Source organism: Gorilla gorilla, chromosome 12, assembly GCF_029281585.2.
Source record: "Gorilla gorilla gorilla isolate KB3781 chromosome 12, NHGRI_mGorGor1-v2.1_pri, whole genome shotgun sequence".
In the NCBI taxonomy this organism is placed as follows: Eukaryota; Metazoa; Chordata; class Mammalia; order Primates; family Hominidae; genus Gorilla; species Gorilla gorilla.
Window position 1 is genome coordinate 92,822,340 of NC_073236.2, and position 19,154 is coordinate 92,841,493.

Consider the following 19,154-nt stretch of genomic DNA (forward strand, 5'->3'; position numbering starts at 1 on the left):
AGCAACCTGCTGGGCCCCTAGGGCCTCCAGCGGCCCAACTGGAGTGGAGCCGAGTGTCGCCCTTGGGAAAGCAGGTAGAAGAACTGCGTCAGTCCCGCCAGTGCTGGGCGCGGGCCCATTACACGTGGACTCACGCGAGCCGTCCTCACAGCCAGCCGCCGCCAGCGGGAGGGGCCCGGCGGCGCCAATGGGCGGGCGGCAGGGAGCGCGCGTGCGCAGGGCAGGTCGGGGGGGCCGGGCGAAGCCGAGGAAGAGCGTTTTGGGGACGGGGGCTGGTGAGGCTCACGTTGGAGGGCTTCGCGTCTGCTTCGGAGACCGTAAGGGTGAGTGAACTAGCGCACTCTCCGCAGCGGGCGGGATCCCGGCGCCTCTCCTGTGGGCTGGAGGCTTGGGCTCAAGATGAGAGGCAGGAGTAGTCTGGGGGCGGGGGCTGGGCCCCCAGGCCGTCTCGGGACGCTTAACCGGCTAGGAGCACGGCCTGTCTCCCGGGGCGGAAGCCTGTGCCTCACCGGGGGCTCTGGAGCCAGACGGGGCCGGCTGGGCAGATCTCCGCCCCCTTCCCTGGTCCCTGGGGGCCCGAGGATCGGCCTGTGGGACCAGCTGTGTCGGGTGGACACTGCTTCTGGCCCGGCCCAAAAGCAGCGGGCCGGAAGCTGTACTCTCCCTCTGCTCCTTGTTCCCCCTCTCGGGGAGACCACAGGTCCTGTCGGGCCCGGCGGGGGAAGCTGATCTCCTATTGTATTCCCTCTCTGGGCATGGCCATCCACCCGGGTGCCCAAGCCAGAATTGGGCATCATTCTCACTTGCTGCACTCCTTTACCCACCCACGTCGAATCCCTTGCAAAGCTGTCTTGGATACGTTCATTCTCCAGTCCCATCCCCCTGCCCTACCTGGTTCGGGCCAGCTTTTCTTTTCTGGACTACCTCGGGGTCTTCCTGATGATCCCTGCATCTCTTCTTCATTCTCTGTAGTTTGTTCTGTACAGACAGGCTACAGCTATGGTCTTAAAACAGAAATCTGATCATGTAACCAGAAGCGTCCCCCCATTCCCTTACCACCCTTTGGTGGATTCTCATTGCTCTTCCAAGCTCTTGAACGGGGCTTGCAAAGCCCTTCATGACCTGTCTTCCTTTAACTTTAGATTCATATGTCTCGACTGTACTGTGTCTTCAACCATACTGAATCTTTTTTGGTTCTTAGATCAGAACAAGTTCCTTCTGGGCTTACATGTTCCTTCAATATATTCGTTATGTCTGAGGCACTGTCCTTTGGTTGAAATAATCCTTCTTATCCTTCATGTGTTATTTCACGTGTGAGTTGGGGATTTCGTGGTACCCCATGGGTGTCTGCCTGCCGGTCTCTCTTTTCTATCAGGTTGTAATCTGTGTGAGAGGAATTTGTCGAGGTCATAGTACTATCTTCAGTACCTTGTGCTGTTAGTACGGTCATTAAATGTATAAATGAAGCATGGGTGCTCCTTGGGCTCCCTAGATGAACAAATAGATCAAGTTATTAATATTAAATGCCTGCTTTTTCAGAACCAATTCTCAACCCTCAGTCCGTGTAGAGGTTTCTTTAGCTTAGGAAGTTGGTTATTTTCTTGCCTTCATTCCAGGACCATGACAGGGGTAAGTGAGAAAGTACTGGTCAGTTTTTCTTTGGCATTGGCTGTGGGTACAGGATGTCTGGATGTTGGTGAGTTTGGCTGCTTTGGGTTTGAATTCTTAACCAAGGGCCCCTTGAGGGAGAAGCTACTACTAGCTGCTGGCAGGAAGGCTGGCCCCAAACTCTTAGTGCTGATAGGACTGATGACACACCAGGAAGAAAGGGTTGGGCCAAGTCAAAGCACTGGAAGCCTCCAAAGGAAGTTCCAGCTTAGGCTAGATCCGCTGTGGGATAGGGAACAATACACCTAGGTGCCAAGACTCACTTCCCTGATTCAGCGATGAGCCAGGTCAGGTCAGCAGAGATCAGTAAGGTAAATGAGAGCCAGAGGAGAGAGGGTCCTGACTCTCAGAGAGGGAGGAAAAGAGAAAAATGGAAAAGGAGAACAACCTGTGATCGTATGTTCAGGTCAAATGAGTGTGAGAGGCTGCAGACTGAGGTCGGATGAGAGAGCAATTGGTCTTGGCTGGAAGAATCCTGAGGTGACATTTGAACCTGTCCTGGAAGGAAGTTGGAGATGGACAGATGGAACCAGTAGGAGCGGAGGCTGTGGTACAGGAAGAGGCTGGCAGAGCAGGAGGGGAGCACTGTGACAGCCAAGGCACTGGGAGGCGCACTGCTGCTGATGGTCCAGCACTGCCCTCCCAGGACTGAGGCTGTGCCTTGTGAGGGCTGTCTCAAGGTATGGGTTGTGCCCTGAAGTCCCTTTGCAGAAATTTCTCCTCCATTGGGTTTTTCTTCAGCTTGGCCTTTATAATTTCCTAAAGAAGGCCAGTGAGCTGGGGCTTATCTTCAGGCTGTTTGCCCATGGCCTTGAGCTAAGTAGTTAGAGCATGGATGATGCAACCTGTTATTTGGGTAGAGGGAGTTGCTTATGCTTTCTCTTGACTGTCAGCAGTTTAATTTGTTAGGTGGCAGTTAGATTCCCTGTTTTCTATCTTTCCCTCCCTCGCCTGCCTTCTTTCCTTTCTTCCTCTCTCTCTCTCTTTTTCTAATTAGAGAGGGAGTCTCACCATGTTGTCCAGGCTGGTCTTGAACTCCTGGGCTCAAGTGATTCACTTGCCTCAGCCTCTCAAGGTATTGAGATTACAGGCATAAGCCACCATGCCCAGCCCGATTCCCTGTTTTCAGTGTACCACTTGGAGGAATTTTTTTTCTTTATGTTTATCGATTTGGCTTTTGTTGCACTCCAATGATTAGAAACCTGCAACAGCAAACCAAAATGAGACAAGTTCAAAATCAGTGATTCTTGGCCTTTATCCCACCTCCCTTAAAGAAGGGATATTTTGGACTCATAGTTACTATATGATTAATCACTTGGTTGCTTTTTGGTGTTATCTAAATAGAATTTCCCCCACCCCCAACACACACACACCAAATTGATATACTAAGCATCCAATCACATAGTTGGAGGAAATGGTGCCATGAGTTCCATGATAGATATCTCCAAAAGAAAAGTTTCATCTTCAGTTACAGTGACATTAAAAACTGGCAGCATATCTGCAAAGGTGGTAATCCCCCCACCTCCCCAAGGACCATGGCACACAGGCTAAGAACCAGCAGCTTCTGTTCCAGGCACTGTGCCTGATACTGGGAATGTGGATTCAGTCCCAGTCCTCTCGAAGCCCATCCAGTAAGGGGCACTGACAAGTAATCAGGCAGTTTTTCAAGAATTCATTCACACACAAGAAAACAAAAGAAAAAAAAGAATTAATTTGCAGCTGTCATCAGCTGTGGATGGGAGCCTTCTGAAGGGAAGCACTTGGGAGCCTGCAGGACAAATACCTACACCAGACTTGGAATTGAAAAGACCTCACTGGAGAAAGAGACATTTGATGTAAATGAGTCTGAAAGGCTTGGGAGGAGCTTGATTCCCTTCTCTGATCCTTCCTGTCCCAGAACTCTTAAGATGTGTGGTCAGAACAAGTTGTTCTGCTATGGCCTAGGCAGTCACTGCTAGGAGTAACCTGAAACCTTGTTTTGTGGTACCAGGTACAGTGGCAGTGGCCTTGTCAGGGTCTGGACACTTTTAAAAAATTTTTTTGAGACAGTCTCACTCTCTTGCCCAGGCTGGAGTGCAGTGGTGTGATCTTGGCTCACTGCAACCTCTGCCTCCCGGGTTCAAGCAATTCTTGTGCCTCAGCCTCCCAAATAGCTGGCATTACAGGTGCACGCCACCATGCCCAGCAAATTTTTTTTTGTATTTTTAGTAGAGACGCGTTTCGCCGTGTTGGCCAGGCTGGTCTCAAACTCCTGACCTCAAGTGATCCGCTTGCCTCGGCCTCCCAAAGTGTTGGGATCATAGATGTGAGCCACTGTCCCTGGGCAAGGTCTGGGCACTTTTATTTGGTAAAATTGGAAGTGTAGTTTCTGACTGTTTCTGAATTATTTTGTGGAGATAAGAATTAACCGGAAACTCCTTTTGTATCCGATCCATATAGTATTGGGACAAAATTATGGGATAGATTACATTGAATACATATTCATAAAAAAATGTAGCAGATCTCGGCTCACTGCAGGCTCCACCTCCGGGTTCATGCCATTCTCCTGCCACAGCCTCCCAAGTAGCTGGGACTACAGGTGCCCGCCACCACGCCTGGCTAATTTTTATTTTTGTATTTTTAGTAGAAACGGGATTTCACCGTGTTAGCCAGGGTGGTCTTGATCTCCTGACCTCGTGATCCGCCCGCCTCGGCCTCCCAAAGTGCTGGGATTACAGGCATGAGCCACCACGCCGGCTGAAAATCACAATTCTAATCTCATATCTCAAGATAATCTTTGTTATTAGTTTGTGTAGGAAATACACATTTTTATTTTACAAAAGTGTATTATTCTTTATCGCTTTTTTGCAGCCTGTTCTTTTTCATTCAATATATATTGAGTATTCTTTCCTATTACGTATGACATATTGCTTTTTTTTTTTTTTTTTTAAACTACGGATATAAAAGGTCTGAGGTGGCCGGGCATGGTGGCTCATGCCTGTAACCCCAGCACTTTGGGAGGCCGAGGCGGGTGGATCACCTGAGGGTCTGGAGTTCGAGATCAGCCTGGCCAAGATGGTGAAACCCTGTCTCTACTAAAAACACAAAAATTAGCTGGACGTGGTGACATGCACCTGTAATCCCAGCTACTCCGGAGGCTGAGGCAGGAGAATTGCTTGAATCTGGGAAGCAGAGGTTGCAGTGAGCCAAGATTGCGCCACTGCACTCCAGCCTGGCGAAAGAGCAAGACTCTGTCTCAAAAAAATAAAAATTAAAAAATAAAAGGTCTGAGACAGATTGCATTTTGATGTCACTGTTTAGAAGTAGACTAGATTCTAGGTGCTTTTTAGCACCCTGGAAGTTTCTTCCTTTTTTTGGTGGTGGAGGACAGGGTCTCACTCTGTTACCCAGGCTGGAGTGTACTTCAGCCTTGAACTCCTGGGCTCAAGCAATCTTCCTATCTCAGCCTCCTGAGTGGCTGGGACTATAGGGGTGCACTGCTACGCTCAGCTAATTTTTTATTTTTTGTAGAGATGGGGGTCTGACTGTGTTGTCTAGGCTGATCTCAAACTCCTGGCCTCAAGTGATCCTCCTGCCTCAGCCTCCCAAAGTGCTGGGATTACAGGTATGAGCCACCATGCCTGGCCTATCCTGGAAGTTAGACATCCCAGTGACTATTGTCCCCTTTAAGGAGGGGGCCATGGGAAGCAATACTGGTAATGGGAAAAATGGATTTGGGAAATTTTTCTAAGTGTTGCAGGGTGGCATACTCACACTTTCAGGGTTCTGCCCTGAGAGCCTTTTAGGATGGGTAAGAGGGACTATAATACCTCTACCTCTCAGCCCCAGGCACAGAGACAGCTGCAGCTTCTGAGCTGAGCCCTGTGTGTAGCATGTAAAGGGGATGACCAGTGCCTTATGGTTTGTCTTTACCACTGCTGGTTTGGGGCTGTGGACTACAATTGGCCTGTTAGAAATCCCTGGCCTTGTTATCTAGCAGAATCTGTTTTGCCTGTTGGGAAGTGAGTGTTCAGTCAGGTCTTTTGTTTTTGTATGTAGGTCACCTGGCTGTCCTTCACCTTCCTTTTTGAGGTCAGTCTGTCAGCCCTAGGACAGACCAAGACTTTCCATTGAATCAACAATTATTAAAGGCCTGCCTGACCCTTGGCGGGTAATACTGGTGGGATTAAAGTTCTCCCTGCCCTCCGAGAGCTTGCTCTGTAGCTGACTGTCATCTTATTGACCACAATTCCAAGTGTGGCCAAACCCTGGGAGTCCCTGATGGCATCCTGATTTCTCTGTAACTTTTCTTTCCAGTGGCCGCTCACTGTGGTTAAGTTACTTGCCACTGTCACCACCCAGGAGGTACAGAACCTTGTCCACTGCCGCAGACCTTGATCTGACCCGCCTTACCACTTCCCTTGGCTACCATGCTCCTGCCTCTAGTCTTGCTTTTGCCACTTCATGCCTTCCCCACTGTGCCACCAGATGAGTCATTCTGAAACCAAGCTCTGATCTCACCTCCCATTCATGAATTGTAAGTGACTCTCCTCTCTTTCTCTGCAGGAGATGTCAAGCCCTGGCCTAGTGTGCAAAGCCATGTCCAGTACAGCCTGTCTAGCCCTTGGAGCCACCTCTGTCCTGTCTGCTTCCTACCCTCTAGGCTGCAGCGCAGCTGAACTACTTGTAGTTTCTTTCCCGCTTGTGGGCACCTGCCACTCTGCTCCCACCATTCCTGTGGTCCTTCAGTCCCTGCATATCTGTCCAGGCCCAGCTGAAGTGTCACCAGCTCAATCAGCCTTCTATGATTTTCCTCCACTCGGAGATTTCTTCCCCTGAACTCCTAGAGGGTTTTCTCTTTCTCTGATAATCTGATATAACTTGCTGGCTGCCTTTCCTGGTGCTCTTGATAGAAAATGGTTCTTTCAGTGGACCATAGCTTCTGGGAGGCAAGAATAATCTTCCAGTCCCTTCAAGCTTTCAAGTGTTGCTTGGCACTCTGCAGGCACTTCAGGAAACCTCATGAGCCTTCCCCTGCCATTTGAGTGACTTGGAGTGCCCAGGGTCATCCCACAGTCTCAAAGCAGAGCTGGCATTGGGCCCTGTTTGACAAGCTCTCTTCCTAACCTTACTGCTTCATCAGGTTTCCCAGGATCATACCATGTCAAGCCCTGAACGAAACCTTTGCTCTGATGCTCTGCCTTCCTCTTCTGTGTTTCCCATCTCACAGATATTGATGACCATGAGATCCCTGCTCAGAACCCCCTTCCTGTGTGGCCTGCTCTGGGCCTTTTGTGCCCCAGGCGCCAGGGCTGAGGAGCCTGCAGCCAGCTTCTCCCAACCCGGCAGCATGGGCCTGGATAAGAACACAGTGCACGACCAAGAGTACGTATTCAGCCCGGGCTGTGGTCCAGCGGCCTCCCCATCATCTGCAGCTGAGCCAGCGGCAAGGGCATGCTCAGTCTTCCTTTCCTTCTTCCTGTTTCTATGGCTCCTTGACATTCTTCAAGGATGATTCTTATTCCTTATTGCCACCTATAAGTCAGGTATTCTTTTTTCATCATTGTATCACAGGTGGAAGATCTTTAGGCCCAAATGGGGCACATTACTTGCCTGAATCCAGTCTCTCCTTTTTTTCACCACAGACAGACACACACACATACAAATAGACACACAGGTACACATACACAGTCATAGTAGCAGAATCCAGAAAATAGCTAAGGTTTCTTGACTATAACAAGACCTTTTTTAAATCAACACCTTCAAACATTGAATCATTTGTTGCAGCTTTTGTCTTGGGCCAGTTAGCCTCACGCATTATACTCGGTTATCCTTTGTTTTTAAGGCTGGGTGCAGTGGCTCACACCTGTAATCCCAGTGCTTTGGGAGGCTGAGGCAGGTGGATTGCTTGAGCCCAGGAATTCGAGACCAGCCTAGGCAATATAGGGAAAACCTGTCTCTACTAAAAAATTGCAAAAAATTAGCTGGATGTGGCAGTACATGCCTATGGTCCCAGCTACTTGGGGGGCTGAAGTGGGAGAGTCAAGTGAGCTTGGGAAGTTGAGGCTACAGTGAGCCAAGATCACGCTCCTGCACTCCAGCCTGGGTGGCAGAGTGAGACCCTGTCTCAAAAAAAAAAAAAAAATGTTTTAAAAGACATATTTTTAAATTGATGGCCTGAAAATGTTATAACAAAATTCTAATCATAAAGAGGAAAGAATACCCTAATCCTGCCAGCATAACAGATGGTCTATTTGACTTTTCCTGCTCCTCTCAAGGCCTTGTCTATCTCTATGTAATCCTCGAGTGTGGTCTGCCACTGCTGGTGTTTGTTTTTCTGAGCTGGAGGAAGTTTAAGATCTTGAACTTTTCAGAGTCCTTAAGATTTCAGCATGATCCCGGTACTGTCAATTGGCCTGAACCTGACTGTTGATTTTTAGGCATATCATGGAGCATCTAGAAGGTGTCATCAACAAACCAGAGGCGGAGATGTCGCCACAAGAATTGCAGCTCCATTACTTCAAAATGCATGATTATGATGGCAATAATTTGCTTGATGGCTTAGAACTCTCCACAGCCATCACTCATGTCCATAAGGAGGTAGGTCTGGCAGTGGCTTGGGGGACTGTATCACAGAAAGGCTTCCCTTTGTTAATTTGGTCCCCAGTCTTGTTGACTTGTGTTGTTTTTATGTGCCAAGAGTGCTGCTTCTCCACTGGGCATGGTGGCTCACATCTGTAATCCCAGCACTTTGGGAGGCCAAAGTGGAAGGATCACTTGAGCCAGGAGTTCAAGACCAGCCTTGGCAATATAGTGAGACCCTGTCTCTACAAAACAAACAAAACAAAAATTAAAAAATTAGCCAGGCCTGGTAGTGCATGCCTGTAGTTCTACGTACTCAGGAGGCTAAGGTGGGAGGATTGCTTGAGTCCAGGATGTCGAGGCTATAGTGAGCCATAATCATGCCACCGCACTTCAGCCTGGGCAACAGAGTGAGGCCTTGTCTCAAAAAGAGAAAAAAAGAAAAGAAAAAAAAAGGTGCTGCTGCTTCTTTCTCTTCTGTGTTCTGCCTCTTTCTGTCCAACGATCCTTCCCGCAAAGGATAACTTGCTGAGGCAGAAGTCCCAGGGCTGGGCATTTGTATCTTTAAGTGCTACAGGCATTTCTGTTACACACCAGAGTATGAGAATCAGTGCCTAAAAGACAGACCGTATTCAAACTGCAGAGCAAGGGAGAAGTTGTTTGGGAAGAATGGTGAATTGAGACCAAGGGATTCAGGGACGTGGCAGTAATTGAGGGCTTGTGTGATACTGTATGGTGCTCCAAAGTTTCTGAAGCCCTTTCAAGTAGGTTAGAGATCTCGTTGGATCTTTGCAACATCTTGAGTAGGCAGTGGCAGGCATTGTTAATACTTCCATTTTCAGTGGCGCATGCCCATAGTCCCAGCTACTCATGATGCTGAAGTAGGAGGATCACTTGAACCTGAGAGATTGAGGCTGTGGCAAGCTGCGATCTTGCCACTGAACTCCAGCCTGGGCAATAGAGCGAGACCCTGTCTCAGAAAACAAAAAACAAACAAAACCCTCCCATTTTCTAGGTGAAGACACTGAAATCAAGATCTTCTGCCAGGCTAAGCACAGTGGCTCATGCCTATTATCCCAGCACTTTGGGAGGTTGAGGCAGGAGGATCGCTTGAGCCCAGGAGTTCAAGACCAACCTGGGCAACATGGTGATATCCCATCTCTACAAAAATTAGCTGGACATAGTGATGCTTGCCTGTAGTCCCAGCTGCTGGGGTGACAGGGGGTGGGAGGGTAGTGGGGAGGAACACCTGAGCCTGGGAGGTCGAGGCTGCAGTGAGCTGTGATCATGCTATTGGACTCCAGCCTGGGTGACAGAGTCAGACCCTGTCTCAAAAAAAAAAAAAAAAAAAAAAAAATCCTTGTGCCTCCACATTTAATGTCATTCCCCTTCTGCCACACTGCCCTCTATAGAGAGGAAGCAAGGCAAAGTTAGCCAGGTGAGTGGGATTACATTGGCTGCTAGGAGTGCAGGTGAGGTTTGAAGGCAGCAGGGAGCATGAATGATTTTGCACAGGAGAATGGCATTGTTTAGGGAAGATCCTTGGCTGTGGGAGACAGACTGAAGGACATGAGGAGAGACTAGTGTTAGGCGGAGGAATTAGGGGTCAGCAGTCCTGGCAGATGAGGATAGTGGTGGTGATAGGAGAGGGAACAGTGAATGTGGGAGATGTGGCAAAGGAAGAACCAGCCAAGGATGTGAACAGCCTCAGCCCACTACCCCTGCTCTTGGAGCATGGGAAATACTTTCTCCTCAAAGATCATAACAGGTTCTGCTGATCGGCAGTGCCTTCTTCCTCTTGTTTTGATGCCAACTTGTTGTCCAATTCGTCAATGTTTCTATTTTATCAGGCAAATTTGTACACAGAGCTGACCCTCAGGAGGACTGGCACTTTTCCAATTAAACAAGAATGAGCCGTAATGAAACAAATAAGCAAAAGCCTATTTTGAAGGGCCTTCTTTTAACTGGCAAATGTAATTTCTAAACTGGATTATGATAAATTGACTCAATAATACGTATTCTCTCTATATATATCTAGATTCCTAGAAGTAGCCCCATACTCCATTGAAAGTTTTTGGACACATATGAGCGTGGATATTTTGTTGTTTTGTTTTTCCTTTTTTTTTTTTTTTTTAAATAAACAGTGCCATGAAAGAACATGGATATTTTGGACGTTAGCTAAGCACTTCTTCTGGTAAAACGCGCAACTCATCATTGTCTAATTTGTATTTTGTAGGAAGGGAGTGAACAGGCACCACTAATGAGCGAAGATGAACTGATTAACATAATAGATGGTGTTTTGAGAGATGATGACAAGAACAATGATGGATACATTGACTATGCTGAATTTGCAAAATCACTGCAGTAGATGTTATTTGGCCATCTCCTGGTTATATACAAATGTGACCCGTGATAATGTGATTGAACACTTTAGTAATGCAAAATAACTCATTTCCAACTACTGCTGCAGCATTTTGGTAAAAACCTGTAGCGATTCGTTACACTGGGGTGAGAAGAGATAAGAGAAATGAAAGAGAAGAGAAATGGGACATCTAATAGTCCCTAAGTGCTATTAAATACCTTATTGGACAAGGGCTTACTTCAAGCATCTGTATTAGTCTGTTTTAATGCTGCTGATAAAGACATACCCGAGACTGGGAAGAAAAAGAGGTTTACTTGGACTTACAGTTCCACATGGCTGGGGAGGCCTCAGAATCATGGCGGGAGGTGAAAGGCACTTCTTACATGGCAGCAAGAGAAAATGAGGAAGAAGCAAAAGTGGAAACCCCTGATAAACCATCAGATCTTGTGAAACTTATTCACTATCACAAGAATAGCATGGGAAAGACTGGCCCCCATGATTCAATTACCTCCCCTTGGGTCCCTCCCACAACACATGGGAATTCTGGTAGATACAATTTCAAGTTGAGATTTGGGTGGGGACACAGCCAAACCATATCATTCTACCCCTGGCCCCTCCAAATCTCATGTCCTCACTCTTCAAAACCAATCATGCCTTCCTAACAGTCCCCCAAAGTCTTAACTCTTTTCAGCATTAACCCAAAAATCCACAGTCCAAAGTCTCATCTGAGACAAGGCAAGTCCCTTCCACCTATGAGCCTGTAAAATCAAAAGCAAGCTAGTTACTTCCTAGATACCAACAGGGGTACAGGTATTGAGTAAAGACAGCTGTTCCAAATGGGAGAAACTGGCCAAAATAAAGGGGTTGCAGGGCCCATGCAAGTCCGAAATCCAGCAGGGCAGTCAAATTTTAAAGTTCCAGAATAATCTCCTTTGACTCCAGGTCTCACATCCAGGTCATACTGATGCAAGAAGTGGGTTCCCATGGTCTCGGGCAGCTCTGCCCCTGTGGCTTTGCAGGGTACAGCCTCCCTCCTGGCTGCTTTCACGGCTGTTGTTCAGTGCCTGCGGCTTTTCCAGGTGCACAGTGCAAGCTGTTGGTGGATCTACCATTCTGGGGTCTGGAGGACGGTGGCCCTCTTCTCACAGCTCCACTAGGCAGTGCCCCAGTAGGGACTCTGTGTGGGGGCTCCCACACCACATTTCCCTTCTGCACTGCCCTAGCAGAGGTTCTCTCCCCTGCCGCTGAGAGGGCCCCTCCCCTGCAGCAAACTTTTGCCTGGGCATTGAGGCATTTCCATACATCTTCTGAAAACTAGGTGGAGGTTTCCAAATCACAATTCTTGACTTCTGTGCACCTGCAGGCTTAACAGCACATGGAAGCTGCCAAGGCTTGGGGCTTCCACTCTGAAGCCACAGCCCGAGCTGTATGTTGGCCCCTTTCAGCCATGGCTGGAGTGGCTGGGACACAAGACACCAAGTCCCTAGGCTGCACACACATGTCAGGGGCTGCCCTGACATGGCCTGGAGACATTTTCCCTATGGTGTTGGGGATTAACATTAGGCTCCTTGCTACTTATGCAAATTGCTGCAGCTGGCTTGAATTTCTCCCCAGAAAATGGGTTTTTCTTTTCTATGGCATAGTCAGGCTGCAAATTTCCAAACTTTTATGCTTTGCTTCCCTTATTTATAAGGGAATGCCTTTAAAAGCAGCCAAGTCACCTATTGAACACTTTGCTGCTTAGAAATTTCTTCCGCCAGTTAACCTAAATCATCTCTCTCAAGTTCAAAGTTCCACAAATCCCTATGGAAGGGGCAAAATGCTGCCAGTCTCTTTGCTAAAACATAACAAGAGTCACCTTTACTCCAGTTCCCAACAAGTTCCTCATCTTCATCTGAGGCCACCTCAGCCCGGACTTTGTTGTCCATATCGCTATCAGCATTTTGGGCAAAGCCATTCAACAAGTCTGTAGGAAGTTCCAAACTTTCCCACATTTTCCTGTTTTCTTCTGAGCCCTCCAAACTGTTCCAGCCTCTGCCTGTTACCCAGTTCCAAAGTCACTTCCACATTTTGGGTATTTTTTCAGCAGGTCCCAATCTACTGGTACCAATTTACTGTATTAGTCCGTTTTCACACTGCTGATAAAGACATACCCGAGACTGGGAAGAAAAAGTGGTTTAATTGGACTTACAGTTCCACATGGCTGGGGAGGCCTCAGAATCATGGTGGGAGGCGAAAGACACTTCTTACATGGTGGCAAGAAAAAATGAGGAAGAAGCAAAAGCAGAAACCCCTGATAAACTGATCAGATCTCATGAGACTTATTCACTGTCACGAGAATAGCATGGGAAAGACTGGCCCCCATGATTCAATTACCTCCCCCTGGGTCTCTCCCACAACACGTGGGAATTCTGGGAGATACAATTCAAGTTGAGATTTGTGGGGGGACACAACCAAACCATACCAGCATCCTTTCAAGAATATTAGATAATTGGAGCTGAGTACTCAGGAACTTGACTGTAGTAGAATACTGCTAGTTTCTTAATTTTAATTCATGTTACCTGAAAAGTAAAACAACAGGCTTTGCCAAGTGGATGCTTTTCAGTAACAGTGAAGTGGAGTGAATGCCAAATGTTTGCCCTGGTGGTTCCTATCTCTTCAGGTAAACATGGTCAGTATTCTGTAAAGTTCTCCTGGCCTAAATGATTACTTGCTCTGGGCAAGTGGATATTTATTAGGCTATTTCAAAGCCACAGCATAAGAATGTCAGCCTAGCCACAGAGTCTGAGATTCTGAGTTCAGCCTAGCCACAGAGTCTAAGATTCTGTATCCTCTGACATTTTGGAAATGATACACTACTGGCTTAAGTGATGACTCTTTCAGATTTTCAGTATTTTATACAACTACTGCCACATCCTTATACTTTATTGCTTTTCTGTCTTCTTCAACCTGGGAGAGACCTTGAATTTGAGTGTGTTCTCTAATCAATAGTGTTTTAGCTTTCTTTTCTATTTCACTCGTTTCTAGGGTTTTTTATTTGCAGTTTAGGAACTATTAGGAATGTCAGGACTTTATCAGCAGGGGTAAAACTACCACCTGGCCTAGCCTAAGTAGGAAGTGAAAAGATAATTCACCAAACAATGATTAATCAGATAGAAGTTCTAGTCAAGAGGGATATTGTTGAAGTTACCTCTTTTAGCCAAGATACATGGATTCTTTTCAAATCAGGAAAGATTAGAAAAGGAACCCAAAAAACCCTTTAACAGTGTGAATCTTTATAGTATTTGAAAATGAGAAGAAGCAGCAGATTGTAATTTGGTTTACTGGATGTGATGGACGTTCTGTAATAGAAAACCTGAAACGATGATTGAATGGGAAAAAGAGACTATAAAATTTGTCGTAAGATGTATACAGACTTATTTTCTTTATTACAGTATTATAAGAAAACATGTATTTGTAAAAATGGTTTCCTGTGTCAAGTATTTGTGCAGTCAGAGCTGACTTGTAAACTATTCTTGTAATAGCTCATTATTTTGAAAGATTTATATATGATGAATTCTGGATATATGACCAATAAAACTGATGAAGCAAAACCTCGAGCAGTTGATTTTGTTCACATCAGCTTCTCCTGCCACATGCAGGGTGTGTTTAATACAAATGTTCACATGTGCCTGCTCTTATCATAGTTCCTGTGACTATCTTCGGCTATACCCTGCTCCTTTTGCAGGAGTCAATTCTCAGAATTCAAAGTTACTTTCCCCTTTTAGGCATTTTTTCTTCTGAATGAAATCACTTTTGGACCTTCATTCTCTGGTCAAATTTAGATTATGACACCATTCTCTAGGAGACTGCATAGCGTTTTCCCCTGGTCTGGCGACTGTTTTTTAATTTGATAGCATTATTGAAAACATACCAGACCTAAGCAAAAAAACAGTCTCCCCTGGCATTTTGAGAAGACACACTTTTTTCTGCCTTTTAAAAGGAAATTATCATTGCCTCCCTCCCTACCCTCTGAGACCCTCGGAGTTTGCACTGACCTTTCTTCATCCAGAACTACCCCTCTGGATGGATCTAGTGAATGGGCTCCCAGTTGTTGGCAGCTGGGAGAGGGAGAGAAGCAGATCCTCAGATAGTGGAATCACCCCATCAAACAGACAAGGCTGGAACACCTTCCTTCTCCACAGCTGGCTGCTGTTAGTAACTATTCCATGCTGGCCTTTGTGGTCCTTGCCTGCCCTTCCTTATAAAAAATTCTCCTGATGGGAGAGGTTCCTGGGACATCAGGGACACAGCATGATGGGCCCTTCCCTGCATATGCCCTCTATCTCCCACACGTGAGGCCTTGGCTTCTTGCAGCCTGCCTCAAGAATTCTTCAGAATGTATAAGGAACATCGCTGCACCCCAGTTTCCTTTTCTCTAAAATGGAGGTAAGTATATCCAGCAGAGGCAGCCTTATATGAAGAAAGAGCACAAGCTTTGGACTCAGGCATGCCTGAGTTGAAATCCTAGGCCTGTTTCTTAGCATTGAAGTTTCTATACTTCAGTTTCTCAACTAAAATATAACTATAATAAAAGTTACCTGCAGAGGATTAACAGGGATTAGCAAAATGAGAGAAAGTAGATAAAGCACCTAGTGCTGTGCCTGGCACAGAGTAGGTGCTAAATAGTCATCTGTTCCCCAGCCTGGCTGAAGAGCCTGAGCCCCTTCCTCATTGAAAACTAGGGGCTGGAGGGGCTTTGAGGAAATTGATGACTCTTTAGGGGCAAGGTTCAAAGGGTCTTCTCAGCTTCTTACATTCTTCCATATAAATGCTGAGTGAATGAATGGATGAATTAATGAGTGACTTCTCTCAAGGAGGAACTAAGGGTCATGGCAAGTACAATGAACAACACGAAAGTATTGACATAGGAGCCAGACCAAAGGAGTTTGTGGTTCACCTGGTCTGACAGGTGACTTCTCTGTCTCTTCAGAATACTGAAGAAATTGAGCCAGAGAAACTCTCAGCTTGGAAATACCAAGCAAAAAAAACCGGGAATGAGAGACCATGGTGAAAACAGAACAGCAATGAACTGCATGTGATCACAGCAGCCAGGTTCGCATGCCCTGGGAATGAGGTTAAAGGTTCTTTTTCTAGAGAAACTGAACTGCCCCCAGGGAAAGGATCTTCAAGTCCTGACATTTAGGAGTTCCTATGAAAAATCTGGCTGGCCTCCTCCCCCAGCAGAGAAGCAACCAAACTGAGCTCTTCCATGCCCCGATAGCATCAGATCAGCTTTCTAGTGTCTCACACTTAAATCTAAATGGATTCTTTAGAATCATAAGACAGCTGAAGGAAAGCATTTTTTGTTTGTTTGGTTTTTTTTTAGAGTCTAACTGTCGCTCAGGCTGGAGTGCAATGGCACAATCTCGGCTCACTGCAACCTCCGTCTCCCGGGTTCAAGCGATTCTCCTGCCTCAGTCTCCCGAGTAGCTGGGATTACAGGCGCCTGCCACCATGCCCAGCTAATTTTTGTATTTTTAGTAGAGACGGGTTTTCACTGTGTTGGCCAGGCTGGTCTCAAACTCCTGACCTCATGATCCGCTCACCTCGGTCTCCCAAAGTGCTGGGATTACAAGCGTCAGTCACCGCACCCAGCCTGAAGGAAAGCTTTAAGGTGAAACAGAAATCAAAACAAACAGAAAGGAAACATCAAGGAGATAATGCAGGGACTAGAAGATAACTTTTAAAAATTATAATCAGTATCCTCAGAGAAGTAGGACTTCATCACATCCATGAACAACATTCAGATGCCAATAAAACAAGGAACAACTGGAAAAGAGAATCTAGAAATAAAAATGGTGATACCCCTCCCCCATGCTTTTTCTTAAAAGGGTAAAACCATAAGCTCAGGGAAATCTCCCCGAAAGCAGAACAGAAAGACAAATAGATAAGTGATAACAGAGAATGGATGAGAAAATAAGAGGATCTATCATGGACATTTAATATCCAATCAATAGGAGTTATTAGGAAGAAAAGACAAAATAAGATACGGGGAGGAGAGTAACCAAAACCAACTCAACCTGGAATGAGAAACAAACGGGTCCAGGAGGTGGGAACGTAAGAATTTTTTTGCCAGATTATGAACTGGCTTCAGACCAGACCAAGTCTAGAGCTCACCCTGCCACCAGGCTCTGCTCTCCTCCCCATCTTCAGATCTGCATTCTCCGGCTCCGCGTAGGGGCAAGATGGCGGCGCCCGCTCCAGAGCATGCGCCTCAGCTTCAGAAAAAAGCCTATCACGGCACACCTATGCCACACACCTGTGCCACGGCTGACCTAGAAGGCTCTATGGCATAGTGCTAAGAGAATGAACTCTGGCGTCAGACTATCTTGGTATCAGTCCTGGTTTTGCCACTTATGAGCTGTGTCGCTTGGGCATGCTACTTAGTGCCTTTGTGCCTCAGTTTCCTCATATGACAGTAGGGATAATAATGATGGTATCACCTCATCTGGTCACTGTGAGGGTTAATTGAGTTAACATGGTAAAATCCTAACAACGAAGCCAGGATAGAGGAAGCACTTTTTCAGTGACAGCCAGCATTATTATTCTCAGTCCACCCCCGGACAAATCACTGAGGCCAGGGCCATGCCACATGGGCCAGATGGCTCAGGCCTTGGTTATGTGCTGCATCCTGGGTGAGGGGCTGGAGCCCCACTCGTAATAAAATGATTGACAGTGGGGAGGAGGCATTTCAGAGAAGGAAATCCAGGTACAATTACCGGAAGAGGCGTGTGGGGAGCTGCTGCACGGGATGCCATAGCATGATTGGCAATGGACTATTTGCTTCTTTCAGAGAAATCTCCTTCCTCCCCGCTATCTGGTATTCTGGCTCCATGGCTCTGCTGAGGCCATTATTATACTGTATTGGAAGGCTCGGGCCTTCAGCAGAACAATCCAGAGGGCCGTGGGCACCGTATTCTCGCCTGTGCCCCCACCATCAACAAGTGGAGAAGCTGTGTTCCCTATTCTTTCTGTCAGCACATCATCATCCAGTTTTGCCCCCTGACTGCCGGGAATCACTCAAACTTACCTCCCAGGAACAAAGACTAGTTTTCAGACACGATCCCATCTAAAACCACTTTAGGAAAACAAAAATTATTCAGCTATGCAAGGGCCATTTGAGCCCATCTACACCTCTCTACTTCTTAACCCAAAGCATCTGCACTGGGGTTGCTTCCCCTCACCCCAGGCATTCCTTAGTAGGGAGGAGTGCCTGCTTTGCAGCCAGGAGACTGCCAGATCCCTTCAGGGGGATGCTTCCTGAGCAAGCGGGAAGGTCTGCCTACAAAAATTAAGTCACCCACCCAAGTCCTATAGCCAGGAAGAGAGAATAGAAATATGCCAAGAAGGCGCATGAGAGATGAGATGGGAGGCAAACGGGAAGGTCGGCCATGTTCTGGTCTGTGCCCAGGATTCGATGGCACCAGGGTGCTGAATTGCAGATGGGAACAGGACTGGGAAAGTCTACAGGATATTGTGTGAGGATGAACATTTAGCAGGGGAACTCAAGGGTGGGGAGTTTGTATGTCAAATGTAATTGATTTTTACAGTAATGCTCTTTAAAATGTATAAATGTGGCATCTTTTCCCACTCTGTGCTTGACTACACAACTGTAATTCATTCTGTCACTCTTGGTGCTACAGGAATAAAATGCTGGTGTTTTATTATAAAAAAAACTTTCATTAAAGATCATTTGAAAATATGGAATAGAGGAGGGATGAAAGTACAATCCAATTGTCCAATATAGCCATTGTATTACGGTCTATCTCCTTTTGATGTTTTTTTCCTGTTTCTATTTTGTTTGTTTCTTACATAGTTGTAATCGTGATATTTATACAATTGTATGTTTGTTTGTTTTATCAAAGGCATGCTCATGCATAAAATCTTTTCTATTTTTACCATTATTTTTTGAGGAAATTGAGTTACTGAGGTTTGAGCAATTTTAAACCTTGGTCAATATTGCTAAATTGTTCTCCCAAGGAGTTACTCTAATTAAAACTTCATTCACATTGTATATAAAGAGGCTATTTCCTTTAACTAGACTCATAGCATATACCAACAAGTGTTTCCCTAAACACAGAGTAACGAGATATTAGTGCTTTTAAATTTCTGGTCACATTAGTGCTGTATACACCAGCACTATATATATCTACCATTTTATTCAGTTGTGTGTTTGTTTATTTGTTGATTCATTCATTGGATATTTATTGTGTGTTTGCCATGTAACTTCTTTGGTCTAGGCTCTGGAGTTAAATACCTTTTGAAGAAGAGAAAAAGCAAAAAGACTTTTTGTCTCTAATTTTTTTTTTTTTTTTTTTGTAGAGACTGGGTCTCATTGTGTTGCCCAGGCTGGTCTCAAACTTCTAGGCTCAAGCGACCCTTCCACCTCAGCCTCCCGAAGTGCTGGAATTACACGTGTGAGCCACCATGCCCATCTTAAAGGCTTCCCGTGAGAGTATTTTCATCAGAGGACACAGATGTATTTTTGCATAGCATCCTCAATAAAAAGAGCTAAGTCACA

General features: G+C 46.2%; 1 protein-coding gene across 4 annotated transcripts; it reads left to right on the top strand.

The window, feature by feature from the left end:
- Positions 1-2: 2 nt before the first annotated feature.
- On the top strand, positions 3-19,154 carry MCFD2 (multiple coagulation factor deficiency 2, ER cargo receptor complex subunit). Of its 4 annotated transcripts, none has more exons than XM_004029194.5 (4): positions 3-74; positions 6,878-7,032; positions 8,088-8,247; positions 10,466-14,184. In XM_004029194.5, exons 2-4 carry the CDS (start codon positions 6,884-6,886, stop codon positions 10,595-10,597), a joined length of 441 nt encoding a protein of 146 aa, XP_004029243.1. In that variant the 5' UTR covers positions 3-74; positions 6,878-6,883; the 3' UTR covers positions 10,598-14,184. The 4 variants fall into 4 exon arrangements, with proteins under 4 accessions (XP_004029243.1, XP_018876652.1, XP_018876651.1 ...); XM_019021107.4 differs by having other exon boundaries at positions 58-323; XM_019021106.3 differs by lacking the exons at positions 3-74; positions 10,466-14,184 and adding exons at positions 203-323; positions 18,956-19,154.

Coding starts and splice junctions, on each gene's coding strand:
- MCFD2 (XM_004029194.5), top strand. CDS start 6,884: ATGACCATGAGATCCCTGCTCAGAACCCCCTTCCTGTGTGGCCTGCTC. Junction 7,033..8,087: donor AACACAGTGCACGACCAAGA/GTACGTATTCAG, acceptor GTTGATTTTTAG/GCATATCATGGAGCATCTAG. Junction 8,248..10,465: donor TCACTCATGTCCATAAGGAG/GTAGGTCTGGCA, acceptor TGTATTTTGTAG/GAAGGGAGTGAACAGGCACC.